General features: G+C 35.8%; 1 protein-coding gene across 1 annotated transcript in view; it reads left to right on the top strand.

The window, feature by feature from the left end:
- PCDH17 (protocadherin 17) overlaps window positions 1-3,856 on the top strand; it is a 91,037-nt gene extending 87,181 nt beyond the window's left edge. The window contains exon 4 of the mRNA XM_021697909.1: window positions 3,095-3,856. Within this exon, the coding sequence (XP_021553584.1) occupies window positions 3,095-3,777 (683 nt within the window). The 3' untranslated portion in view covers window positions 3,778-3,856. The remainder of the gene's footprint in view (window positions 1-3,094) is intronic.
- Window positions 3,857-14,901: the final 11,045 nt, after the last annotated feature.

The raw sequence follows: 14,901 nt of genomic DNA, 5'->3' as shown, positions 1-14,901 counted from the left end.
CATGCTTATCTCTCAGTTTCTCATCTGCATACCGTTTGGATTATGCCCTCTTTTTTGGCAAAGGGTGCATTCTGTGAAAGGGTAATCATGTTATATTGAGGGAAGGGTGAAAATGGGCATAAATAATTTCTTTGTAATCCCAGATTGGTCCAGAAGAAAAAAGTGAATCTCGGATCAATTATGTTTACCTTGATTTCTTCTATCCAGGGTCTCTGAATTTGTTTTCTGATACAAATATCTAATCTGTGTTAATAGCGGCTGTCTATATAATTTGCTTCATTTTCATTTCTGTGGCATATAATTCAGCATATCTATTCTGAGTCCATTGTGCCTAAGGTACAGGAAGAAGTTTGATTATTTACCTTGTAGCTCTAGGTCTTGAGAAAATACTCCACACTATTATTTTTATGATACATACTTAGTTTATTGAGGGGATCTTAAACATGTATAATAGAAGGTACACATGAGAGAAACCCTCCTGCACAGCTACCCCCCCCCCTTCACTTAGCTTTCCTTCTTCCCTCATTTTTTTTCTTCTATGTTTCTCATTTTGTTTATTTTTATGTCTGGATGGTCATTCATTATATACTACCTAAGTCCCTTTTTCGTACCTACCTATTCATCTGTTTATTTATGTTCCTCCAGAAATAATTTCACTTTCTCATAAATTCTTATTTGACCCTTGGCAGTAATAGTTCACCTTTTGCTCATAGTTTCTGCTGCTTGTACAAAAGTATCCATTAGATTTTCTTCACTGTCTGGGAATTGCTACCATCGAAATTACAGTGTAATCAGAAGGTGAACAGCTTAAAATGTATCATAATCAATACGTAGAATTTGCTCCCTAGGTTGTGACATAAAGGAGTCAGGTAAAAAGCTGCAGATTTTCAGCTGTGAAATGCAGTCATTTCATGTTGATGGTTTCAAATTCAAGGTCGATTTATACTCTCATACATCTGCATTATTCTATCTCTTTCACTCTCTTCTTAAATTCATATTGAATTCATGCAGTGCTAGGCTCCCCAAATTGCTGAAATTGAAGACCAGTCAATATTGGAATATAAAACTATGTTAGCATATTTCAAAGAGAGTGTACGCGTTATAAATAAGTTTTTTAAAAGTCATGACTCTAAAAGACACAAAATTATTATCAAATGAAACAGATAGTGAAGTTTTCTACTGTATTTTTGGAGGATAAAATTGGTTGAATGAAATGATACATATTTCTCTTCTAACTCAGACTGACACAGTTGTAGAGGTTATATTTATAATTCCCATTCAGAATAGGTAGAGAAAACAAATACCTGATATTAAAATTTTCTTATATCTGTTTTTTAAATGTCTGCTCGACCTTAAATCCGCACAGGAAGGCCTCTGAGAAAATTTCTATGTCTAGATTTTTCTGCCACTCTTTATGTCCATCTGCCTAACAATCTTCTAAGGCACAGATAATATTTGTGTCTCTGGGTGTGAATATTTGAGTTCAGCTTGAGACTGCCTGTCACCATTCTTACCTGTATTACATAATAAACTTAACATATTTCATTCATTGTAAATATATTTTTTTGAAAACATGACAAAATTAAAATAGAGGTGAGCTACCTGAATACATTTTTAACATTTCACAGATATGAATGACACATGGTGTGAAATACCACAGTATTTTTGTTCTGTCAAGACACCATTCTGATTTCTTTCTAAAAAAATTTTAATCTCATAAGAAATTCTTTTATCCTAAAACCTTTTGAGATAAATCAAGTTGTGGTTTATTTTTTTTTTCTTTTTTGGATAAGGAATTATTTATGTGTTTTAAATATGAACTCAGATTTTATATCTGACTTTACAAATTAACTATATAAATTTACTATATAAATTGCTGTTAAATTCAGTTCTTTCTATTTTAAATATCTCTCATGTATTTTTGGGGGGTGGGGCTTGCACAGGACACTGTGAATTTGTAGGGATCCTCTCACATCAATTAAATGGCTATCCCAAGGGTTCCTAAATGTGTAGGGAATTCTATTCCCATCACACAGAGGTAAATTGTAAATATCCTCTCCTGGAAAAAAAAAAAAAGTCCCTGATTTAAAAAGAACCATTAAACATAAAGGGAAACAATCATTTGTAGATGAAAGGGCCAAGTGGGAAGATGTAGTTAAAAGTTATAGTTTAAAATATTGGTATTGGTGGAATTATGCAGCTGTTGTCATAATGAAGGAATTTTCTTTCATGTTTTCTGTTCAGCATCTTTGAAATAGGGATCATTAAAGAATGCTTTATTTAGATTCTCTGTATGCCTATTGGCAAAAGAGAGAAGCAAACATTCTCACAGAAAACATTATCATTTAAAATAGGAAATCATGAGTTGTCATTCATCTGAACTGTATCTGTTGACTAAATCCATTTTCACCTACTTACACCAAAAACAAAAAGCTGGAGTGAAGAAAACTGATTACATGATCCATACCCATATCTAATAAAATAGGAATGTGCACTTTTTGACAAGTTTATTCATAACACATTCTGATAGAAAATTCCATTTGCTCCTCTCAGTAGGAAAAGTGGGCTTTTAAAGGAAACCTTTTATTTCATGACTGTCACCAAAATAACAATTACAAGCAAAATAGGGATAAAACATAAAAAAAAAAAAAAGCAGCAGCTTAGGACTTGTTATGGAAATACACGATCTAGTTTTTACCCCGTTATTTGATTTGAAAAATTAATCCTGGTAATCCTTTTTGAAGTTCACTGTTTCCAGAATGGGTTATACAGAACAAAGACTAACTGATATCCTCAGGAGATTAGTTTACAGTGATGTTCTATTCTACTGAGAATGATCCTCCAATGGCCACTTTTTACTTCTTCCCAGGCTATGGGAATTCATTAATATCTAGAGAATAGACTTAAATAAAACCATTGTCTCAACCAGCAGGTTTATGCAACCATCCTGAAATGTTTTAATTATTGTTTTCTTTTCCTTTTTAATTAAGAGACCAGAGGTCAAACAAGCCCACTGAGAGCTGATCGCAGCCTCAGTAGAAATTTAAAAGCAACCCTAATGATTGGATTTGCTGTTTTCTTTTTTGTTTTACAGAACCAGAAGAGTGCATTAATTGCACAGATGAATGCCGAGTGCTTGGTCATTCTGACAGGTGTTGGATGCCGCAGTTCCCTGCAGCCAATCAGGCTGAAAATGCAGATTACCGCACAAATCTCTTTGTACCCACAGTTGAAGCTAATGTTGAGACTGAGACTTACGAAACTGTGAACCCCACTGGGAAAAAGACTTTTTGTACATTTGGAAAAGACAAGCGAGAGCACACTATTCTCATTGCCAATGTTAAACCTTATTTAAAAGCCAAACGTGCCCTGAGCCCTCTCCTCCAAGAGGTCCCCTCAGCATCAAGCAGCCCAACCAAGGCATGCATGGAGCCTTGCCCCTCAACAAAAGGCTCTCTGGATGGTTGCGAAGCAAAACCAGGAGCCCTGGCCGAAGCAAGCAGCCAATACTTGCCCACTGACAGTCAGTATCTGTCACCCAGTAAGCAACCGAGAGACCCTCCATTCATGGCTTCCGATCCGATGGCAAGGGTCTTTGCAGATGTGCATTCCAGAGCCAGCCGGGATTCCAGCGAGATGGGCGCTGTTCTTGAGCAGCTTGACCACCCCAACAGGGATCTGGCCAGAGAATCGGTGGATGCGGAGGAAGTCGTGAGAGAAATTGATAAGCTTTTGCAGGACTGCCGGGGAAATGACCCCGTGGCTGTGAGAAAGTGAAAAAAAAAAAAAAAGCATTGGCATTTTCTTGTCTCTTTTGTTGATTTAAAAATGATCCCTCCTGGTGACAACCCATTTTACAGGGATGAAGAAAGACCAATGCTGCTTTAAGGCTTTTAGTGAACATCTGAAGTGCCCACAAGTATGTTCTTTTCACTGCTGTTTCTTTTTCAGAGATAACAATGGTTTTGTTTTGACCAAACTTCTATTAGGACAGAATTAACGATGCTGAAAGAGAAAAGAAAGAAGAAAAAGGAGGATGAGGAGGCGAGTTACCTTTTGACAATCTGTTAGGAAGGTATGCAGTGTGAGAATTGAAGTATTTCTGATCACTCTAAGACTGTCCTCCATGATTTATGCTGACTTAACTGTTTACCTATAAACCCCATACAAAGCAGGGTCATAATTTGTGATCTGTGGTGGATTTCTAGCAGTCATCACAGGCTTCTACTTAAAGTCCCGAAAAGACCTTGCAGTAGTCCAAGCTACACCAAACATTAACACATATTTGTGGTAAACATTTCTGTATAAAGTTACCTGCCACACATATAAACATAAAGAACATTCCATATCATTAGTTGAAAAAAAAAAAAAAAAACAACAACTTGGTCATTTGTAAGACACTTCATGTCGTATAAAAGTTAAATGTAAAAAGATATAGTCCATTTTGTCCTGCACACACATAGACTAATTCACTTCATTAAAGGAGAAGAAATTTTAAAAAGGTTTAAAATGCCTCTTCAGCGTTTTAGTGTCCAACAAACATATAAATAACGATGGATAGGTTTTAAATTTGACCTGAAAAATAGTTACCATGGAATGATAATATGCAGAGGAAATTAACATGATTAATATGTTTTATTCATTTGTGGACACTAAAATAGCTCAGGAAAGTGAAAATGTCTTAGACATACACCAATCACATGACCATTTAAATGTGCAAATGTAAGAAGATTCAATGTGTTTACATCAAATGACATATTTTTATTGATTTATTGCAGATTCAGTGCATATGAGCCAAATTGTTGAGTGTATAAGAGCTATATTGTGTATTTTATTAAATTAATATATAGTTGTGTTGCAAAAATATTTGGGCTTATATTGTAAATGGCAAGTGTTGCCTCGGTAGCTGTCGAACTCTATGAGTTTTGTTTTTTTCCTGCTTCCTTTTCCCCATGGAGTGTGGGAAGCAGTGCCTCAGAGCAGAGTCTCTTGTTTAACGTATAGGCTACCAAGTACTACAGTACATAATCTGTTCAAAATGTGTTTGAGTGAGCTGATGGAGCTAACTGAAAGGTCAAAAAAGACATCCGTCAGTCATGGTTATGTGCAAGTCCTTGTAGAAGCTTTCATTAAAGTCACGCTAAATCACAAGAGTTACATTTGTACCAATACCTGAAACTTGTTCACGTTTTTCCAATAACATCCAGCTTCTGCCTATGTAGATATCATGATGTTGATTGATTTCTCAAAAGTATCTTAAGTGGTTCAAGATGTGTGTCCCCGTTATATTTCAAAACCATGAGAAATGCTTTAATGCATGTGTGGTACCAACACAGGTTCCTTGCATTGTGTAGGTGTTTCAAGAGGTCTGGGTCTTAACGAAATGTTTTTCCTTTTCCTCAGTGCTCTTCTGCCTCTTTTTATTGGTGTCCTTTGAGAACAATACACCTTCTCTTCCTTCGTTTGGTTACACCTTTACTTGTGACATTTAGCAAGTTTCAAACTTACTTCCGTATGAGGCTAGGAAACCTCAAATTTCAGGAATTGGGAAAAACAAAATTAGCACTTGCAGAAGTAGCAGCAGATGGGAAAATGCCTTGATTGACATTTTCCTTCAGCGTTTAAAATTTTTGGCATTTTACAGCTTCATGACAAACAGTTTCCAGCCCATACCTTAGAAAATGTGGTGCTGAGTTAAATAAAGGCTGTTTGTGCGCTGGAGCAGAAAAAATGCGTTATTTGCAAACTGGTGGAGAATTCTGTGCCTTCTTTTCTGGCCACCAAACCAGTGTAGAAACAGCGTAAATGTCATAAAATCATTATATTAAAAACAAAAGCAAAAGCAAAAACAAACGTTGAACTTTTAGAATTGTTTTGTAATTCTAAACCTCAAAAAATTCAACCGAAAATATTTCCGTCAAATGCCGTCAAGATTTTAGACTGTACCTCGTTTGCAAAACTGCTTTGAAAGGGAAGAGTGGACAAGTCCCATCAGCCTTATTCTCTTGAGAACTCTATTTGGTTCCTAGTAACAGCCTTTCCAAAGCTCTACTCTTGGTTTTTATTACTCATCAATGTTTAAATTAGAAAAGAAGGGATCTTGTACACGTGAAACCTAATTGACTCTCTATATTTTGGACAATTTATGTATCTGAAATGTGTTGTCTCTGTTATATGATGTTATTTTTTTTTTTTGCCAGGAGACTACAGGTTGATTTAGCTTGATAGCTGAAATTTGATGGAAAACTAATTTCCATTGAGTCTTACCAAGTGTTGCCTCTCTCTGACTAGACAGATACAATCTAAGGCAGTAAGTAAATGAAATCAACAAAGAGAGTAGGTTTTATTTTTAAAACATTCTTAACACTGAGTAACCAGTTGTTCAATTTACTATATGTGTCTGAAGACATTAAAACACTATAAGATTTTAAGAATTGGTTGTGCCAATGTGTGAGGGATTTATCTTTAGGCTCTCTGTTGCCGGTGATTTACTAGCGTTAGCTGTTTAACACATTATCTGTATTTAGTAGTGATTATTTATTTACAAGTTGGTGGTAATTCAGCAGTCAGGACTGCAAGCTTTTATAGTTGAGTTGAGGGAATCTCGCCTTTATTCATTTGGCTGGCGACTGACTTTATCACAAACCTCTGGTGCTTGGCTTCCGAGGAAGTCTGTGAGATGCCAAAATCACCCCTCTAAGGAGCAACTTGCTCTGAGGGGTGATGCATGATCAAACAGTGATATTTCAAGGGGTTTCAGCATAATTCAGAATGTGGAAAAATTGTCTTAATTCACATCCTCCAAATACTAACCACTCAGAAAACCCCACACATTCAAAAAAGAATAATTTGATAATACTTTGTCTTTTAGGTCCTTCAATAACTGAAGTCAAGCACAGAATAAGAATTTATAGACATTTTTGTAAGAAAATCAAAAAGTTCTAAACATCATTTACTGGTGAATTAAAAATAGTCAGTTACACAACCATCTTTTCATTAAATGTTAATGAAAGATCTTTTCATCAAAGTTAAAAGTAGTGAGAATCAGTGTTAGTTATACCTATACCAAAGTAAACATTAAAGAGACATATCATGCAATTTTAAGGAATGCTTTCATATTATTTCTTAACCTTACATACTTACCTTTATTGCAGGCAATATATAAGGATTGGCTCACTACTCCATGAATTAATTGAATTCCTGGTTGGGAAATTGACTTTGTTTCATTTTCCCAAGATCTTGTAAAACATGACTTCCCTTTAAAGGATCTAGGCAGTGCTCAATTTAAAAAATAACACCATAAAAAATAAAGTCATGTAGTAATAGAGCAGTATGCTTTATTAGAACTAGGTTAAAAGCTGTTTGTTTCCTAATGGAGTAGAAGTTGTTGAGGTCAACAAGTAGACTGAGGTCTGGCATATATATGCCCACTCATTATTGTCTAATTATATTCTTTTGACAACAGACAGCATTTATCACAGCATTAATTCAAATGAGAGTTTTGGCTATCAAGATGTGTTCATTTGAAACATAATTGAATGAGACCTGATTAAAGTCTGACTTTCCTGGCCCCAGTGTTTTGCAGGTTGGCTATTCCCATGTATCAGCCCCATCATTCTATAAGGTTCTTAGCTGCTGCACCAAGCAATTGGTGAACAAGGACAACAACAACAACAAAAGCAGCATACATTGTATGGATTTATCTCAACGCTATTGTTTAATGGCTGTGTTTAACGTGACCTATCTGGAAAATGAGGACTCCGAATAAAAAGCTATTACTAATAGTGGTGTTGCCTTCCCTTGAATTCATTAACACAGACGTGGTGTGTTACACAGTGTACCACAGGGACCCTCGTCATAATTATTTTGGAAAGCAACTGTGGCATCACGACAGTTTTGCTAGTTATTTGTTTACCGGTAAAATAAGGTTTCTTAAAAATTTGTTTAACAGTAATGTCACTAGATTCTCAGCAAGAATGGGTTAACAGTCTTTCAGATAGCTTTGATAAGTTGGCTAGTCAAGTAATTACCATGGAGTCATGACCTAGACACTTGTGACTTCTAATAGCTACAGTTGGTTTGAAAATAATTTGGTATAAGGACCGAAAGGACTTCAGGAAAGTCCTTTCTTAAAGCTTTCTCACACATGATTGATGAAAACACATATTTATAAATAGAATTTTAAAGTAAATACATATTTATCATGGTATCTTAAAATAATAAGCCTCTCTTCCCAGTCATTCAACAAATATCTACTGAATTGCTAGTGTGTTTGCCCTTGTCTACTATGCCCCAGAAGTAGACAGTAAACAAAGCAGTGGTCCCTGGGTCACAGTCTGGTGGGAGAAACAAATAGGTAAGTTCCAATACACCTTGCTCTTTATATAAATTGGATTGGGTTGTTTGCATCTTTCCTTAGTTTCTCCATATATCCTTATTTCACTGTCTCATTCTCAGTGAATGGCATCTCCTAAATTAAAAAACAAAACAGAACAAAACAAAACAGAACAATCTGCCCATTTGGATTTTTCTTTATTTTAATTTTCTTCTAACAGCATAATATATATCAAGAAGCATGCAAGGCTTTTCCACATTTCAGATCTTTATGGTTTAGGCTTATTGGGATAGACTAAATGGCTTATATATTTATTCTTTTGCTCATTTATTTGTTGAATTCTCTGTTTCTTTTTTATTGAACACCACTTAGGTGCTATATAAGGATCCTAAGTTACAAAGAACTAAGCCAATTACAATCACGTTGCCCTCAGAGTACCTGTAGTTTGTGCCCAGGTGATATACACTAACATTATCTTTTTTTGTACACTATTATCTTTTCATAACGAAAATAATTTCTTTTAAGAATAGCAAAAGCCATATGCCTACCATGCCATTCATCGCTTTCAAGGGTGAGGGTAGAGCAAGTCGTTAATTGGCTCACCTGAACCATCTGACAAGGGGTGAGGGAACACCGAGTCATTCAAATGAGGAACCCTATCTGGCAGTGCTACAATTAGAAGGAAGTCATGAATGGGACATATATTACAGGCTTACGTCATGTCAATAAGCTATTAAGTCCCTCAAATTACACTTTTTTAAGTAGATATGCCCACAAAATACAATTATTTGACAATGGTAGAGAACAATTCTTTGTAGGATATGAAGAGAATGAATTCTTAAAGGTCACTATAACATCAATACAGCACACAGAAATTGATCAGCAAGTTAATGGACCATCCTCAAACTCTTTATTATGTGCTTTTGGAGATGGTTGCAAATGGTTCACCAAGGAAATATATCATTTTCTGTTCATTTTAGATACTAATAGTATTGAACAACCCATTGTACACTAGGGATTAAATTCTCAGTATTTTTCAAAGAGGGTGCAGCTTCTGTTACTGTTTCAGAAAGAGTTATCAAATATTTCAGAAAGAGTTATCAAAAAATAACTTTATTTTTTTCAAACTACTTTAAATGGTAATGAGTATCTTACAAGGACTGATTGAGAGAGGGAAGGTTTCAGTGAACTTTTACAAATTTTGTATCACAGAGGTTGACTTATCACCCATTAGGTCAAGATAGGTATTCTGGTTTTTGTCTTACAAGTGAAACATTTCACTTTGAGAGGAACAACTTATTACTTGTTCCACTTCCTTTTTTCTTATACATATTACATTATTGATAGCATTTTTATAAACTAAATTTTGATTAAGACATATTTTAAAATCTACTTTCCTGAAGTTACTTTCCTGAATTTGACATAACTTCAGTCAAATTATTTCTTATTTTTCGAAGATCACTAATAACAAACAAAACCAAATTTAGAAGTCTTTGTTTCCCTTATACAGATTATCATTACATTTATATTTTTAAATATTGGTATTCAGCACTAATTATATGAAAATTGTGCTTGCTTCCCTAAGGGTTTACAGGATCAGGCCAATCAAATAAAAGAACGATTACACAAACCTAAATTAATACTGATAAGTTCTGTTTGTAGAGAACTTTCCAATTCACAGAGCACTTTCACAAATTTCAAGACATTAAAGAATTAAGGATTCTAAAACTCAAAATGGTAAAAGGACTTACCCAAAGGCAATTAGCTAGGAAGTTTTAAACCCACACTTGAACTAAAAGTTCGGTGCTTCTGCTTGTTCCAGATTTTGTGATTTCTGCAGTCCTGCCCTATTTAATATCTTACATCTTTAGTATCTTAAATTTATTATCTGAAAAAATAAAACTATTCCAGTAATATACCTTCCCCTTTAAGTTGACAGGCATGTAATTTAGATAGTCTCTATGTTAATAGTTCATAACAGTATTAAATGATTTGAAAAGCAGAGAATAGGGATTGTAGTCTCCAAGTAAAAGACATCATAAGAATCATGCCTCTCTTAAGATTGCTCTCAAGTTTTTGTTCCCATCTATAAAAATGTTTCACAACATCGGTGGTGAGTTCTCCAAAATATTCTTTTTTTTTTTTTTAAGATTTTATTTATTTATCTGACAGAGAGAGAGAGACAGCGAGAGAGGGAACACAAGCAGGGGGAGTGGGAGAGGGAGAAGCAGGCTTCCGGCTGAGCAGGGAGCCCGATGCGGGGCTCGATCCCAGGACCCTGATATCAGGACCTGAGCCAAAGGCAGTCGCTTAACCAACTGAGCCACCCACGCGCCCCTCTCCAAAATATTCTAAACTAATATTATGGGATATTAGTTTTTCTGTGAACTTGGTATATAAAAACAATGATACAGACTATATTGAATCCCTTGAATCATGAAGTTTGGCATATACTGAACTAATGAGAAAAATAATTGGTTTCTTTTAAATAATCACATAAACTCTAATAATACTAAGAAGACGTTTAAAATATTACACCTATATATATGGATTAATATACACATATAAAGGCATGAGAGTTGACTACTTTCAAAAGCCGGTATCACAAAATAAAGTTGAGAGGGAATTTAAGCAGTAGCAATATGGCTAAGTGTTGAACAACACGTTTCTTTTTTAATCTATGACTTGCCACATCCACACTGGATGTGATCAGATGAAAAAGAGAGCTTGCAGTTGCTATCAGAGTCATTTTCAGGCTGGTTAATCAAAAGTGAAGTTGTTCTGATTCTGCCTGAATTTAACTTACTAAAATGTTTAATATTTCTCTACAATTTACAGAAAACCAGCTTTATTTTCAAGAGGTCCAGAAATAAATTTTAATAGCCCTTTAACACTAATCAGCTATTTTATATTTTGAAAATCTAAATTCAAATAAGTGGGGTATAATATTCATTCGTTTTATTGATCTGCTGACTATCTCAGTATTACCTCTTTAGCAATATTAAATCATATTTTGATAATATTCTTTCTTACACTGAAGTTGAGAGACTGTCTTCAATATAATAATTTGTTTTGAGATAAGATTTTTAAACTGTTATCCTTTCCTTATTAAAATTTGATTTTTGTCAATATTTGTAGTATCAAACATTATAGTATCAAATAGCTGTCTTGCATGTGGCTATTCTCTTATTTTCATCCTTATTTCATAATTTTCTCTCAAAATCATCTATTATTTCCACATTAAAAGGGTTTATATATATATATGTGTCTTCATGGTTATGGATCAACTATGGAAATAGTGATGTGTTTCCTAATAATTACATCAATGTGAAAAGTGTCCAAGCTGCTTGGGCCAAGAGTGAACCTATAAGAAAACTGATAATATTTTTTAGATGTAACCTACATGGAGTGTTAAAATGGACAAAATGCATAGTAAAATATAACAGATATATGTAAAGTAGTAAATAGGTTAAGATGCAGGATCTTAGTTAAAAAGCTTTATGTGAGACTGCCTAGCTATTTCATTGAAAGGTTGAAAAAGAGAAAGTGAATCATCTCACTCAATTATTATTAATTCCTATACGCTAAGAAATTCTCATTTTAATATCTCATGTGAAATGGTTGGCTTTGATTGAAGATAAGAAAAGACCCTTACCTCTGAGATTATGTGCTTATGATTTCTCAATCTGCCTTTATTCCCCAAACACCTCTGAAATTCAACTACTATACATATTTCATCATTTCTTCCATTTTGGATAACTACTAAAATTTACTTTCTGTTCATAGTCCAGAGGAGGAAAAGAAATAAATGAATGGGTCAAATGTGGCTTCTCTGGTGATTCTCCTCCTTAGAATGTGACATCCCAATTCAATTCAACACTCATTTGTGGAGCATGTATCGTGTTTTTGAATACAATGGAGCATACACATATTAATAAAATGTGGTCTTTGTCTCTATAGAATTTAAAATATGCTGGGAAATGAAGATATTTACCCAAATACAGATTGTAGTTGGTACCATGAGAGAAGTGCAAGTTGCAGTGGACAAAAAAAGAGAGAGAGAGGGAGAGAGAGAGAACAAGTACTTTCAGCTGAGGAAAAGAGCCATGGAGGGAAGGAATCGTTGCAGCTTCTTGGAGAAAACAGCATTCGGATTGAGCATGCAAGGTGGGACAGGATTTTGGCAGTGGGGATGTACAGGAAATGCATTCTGGAAGAAGACAGGCAGTGTGTGCAAAAACATCGAAATGAAGTCTGAATATTTTCTGATTAGAAAGTTAGGAAGGGTCAGAAAGGTGGGTTAGGTCAAGCTGGGAATTATAGTGAATGCTGAGCTTAGGAGATACCACTTGAATCCAAGGAAGGAAGTCCAAGGAAGAGGAGGCTCGAGGACACCTGAATTAGGTTCACAAGCTGGGAGAGCTCTGTGAAAGTTTTGCCAAGGGGAATGCGAATTTAGGAAAACATTGGGACAGCTTGCTGCTGCCTGGTGATCCATTCTTTATAAGATGCTGGCTAATAGCACCTTGTTCTTGAGGCAGATCCAACTATCTAGAGGCAGTGCCAACTTTGCTGAATCTTGCAATTCTCAGCTTCAAGCCCTCAGCAGAGTATTTATGTGTATATTTCCAACTTCCCAGAAATAATTCTTCCTTTGAAATCTGTAATCATGTTGGATGTTTTGGGAGACAAAGAGAGACAGCAGAGAAAGACAAAGATCAAAAGCATGGATGATTTTCATCCCTGGAAAAGTGGTTTTTTAACATTTTCAGATTCTCCAAGCATCTTCTGGCTATCTGCTGTGTGAATTCTGTTGGGCAGAATAATTCTATTCCTAAGAATTTTTGTCTGTGTCTGCTGTCCCAGGAACCCCCAGGCTGACAGAGGTATCCTGTCTTATTGCTTCCATGATGTTCTATGCATATCAGTAGAGGAGCTTATAATTACTGATTATTTGGACACTGAAATAGGGAATAATGACTTAGATTAGTGATCTCCACCTGGGGGGCAGTTTTGCCTCCAAGGGTTATTTGGCAGTATCTAGAGACAATTTTGGTTGTCCAGAGGTAAGGGAGTTGGTTTGCAACTAGCACCTAGCAAGCTACTAAACGTCCTGCAATTCACAGTATGGACCTCTGCAACAAAGACTTACCCCATCAGAAATGTCCAAAATGCCCAGGTTGAGAAATCCTGCCTCGGAGAGAAAGGACGGAGTTAAGAAAAGAGGAGTGAACAACACTGGGCCTTGAATAATGGGCATTGAATACTAAGTGGATTGACATATCTTCTTCCATAGTTTTGAGAAAAGTCCTGGAAAGTCTTCTAAGTTACTGAGCATAGGGCTTATGTTCAACTTCTTCAGGAACAGTCTGCTCGGGGAGGTGGGCAGGGCCAGTGCCTTCCTGCAGCTGCAAATACCATCTCAGGCTCTAATCAATACCAACACCACAGATAATTGGAGGAATCTCCATGGAATGAAAAGAAAAGGTGTTGCTTGGGATGGCCATTTGCTTTCCTTCTTTGAAGCGTTTGGAAACTGATTTCCTAAGAAGGGCAGCTAAAACAAAATCCCCCAGCTGTATAGGGAGGGAAGAGAGATGCCTCTGGGACCATCTTGAGAGTCTTGTCTCTTGGTGCCTTATAGGTCAATTGGCATGATCAACTTAGCCTCCAACCTCAAGTCATCTGTCCTTAATGTGTATGTAGAATCTGTCTCTACCATGACACTGGGAGTTTGGGGGAGCCAGATACTAGAAAAGGTGATGACGGTGGGAGGCGGATCAAAGAATGGCAATGTTCAAGCAGAAGCTAGGTGACCATAAATATGCCCGGATGCTGTGGAATGAATGCTTCCATTGATCTCTTAGGCATCTTCCTACCGTAAATACTGATTTTAATTCTTTCAAAGTAATATGTGGAATGCCAAAAAATGTCAGATTGACTTTCTAAATGAGGTGAGGGGAAGGTTAGTGCAAATGGTTCCTTAAAAGTTTTATTTCTCTTGACACATTCTGTTTTACCCATCTGTAATGCAAGGTGGGCGGTTCCAATGCACATTTTATGAATTTGAACTTGAAATGACTCTGGTTTAAAAATAATAATGATAATGTGTTAAAAGGGTGACAGGAACTCCAGTGGCAAAGTTGAAAGTCTGCACATTGACAGGCCAATTAATAAAAATAGTCATTACCATAACCAATCCACATTTGAGATTTTATTTGGTATAACTTGGCTAGATGTGCATTAAGCGTGTTAAAAAATAAAGTTATTATACACTGTAGTGAGTGCTGGTGTTACCAATAGACCAGGAAGATGTTGAAAACCACAGCCTCCCACCTCGGAGGGCCTCCTTCCAGTGGAGACTCAGTCACCGACCCAGCTTGTATACAAACTTGCTGGGTTTTATTTATGCTGGAATCACTCCATATTAAAAAACAATATAATTGCTGAAATACCACTACTGTTCAAGCTAATTTACTTCCTAATGGTCTATTTGCATAGTGGAATTTGCATTTTATTTCACAGCAAATGTTATAACTCCACCTGCCCTATTTTAGATAAAACAC

Source organism: Neomonachus schauinslandi, chromosome 3 (assembly GCF_002201575.2).
Source record: "Neomonachus schauinslandi chromosome 3, ASM220157v2, whole genome shotgun sequence".
NCBI classification, from domain to species: domain Eukaryota; kingdom Metazoa; phylum Chordata; class Mammalia; order Carnivora; family Phocidae; genus Neomonachus; species Neomonachus schauinslandi.
Note: the sequence above shows the minus strand (reverse complement) of the source record. Positions and strands in the feature narration are given on the sequence as shown.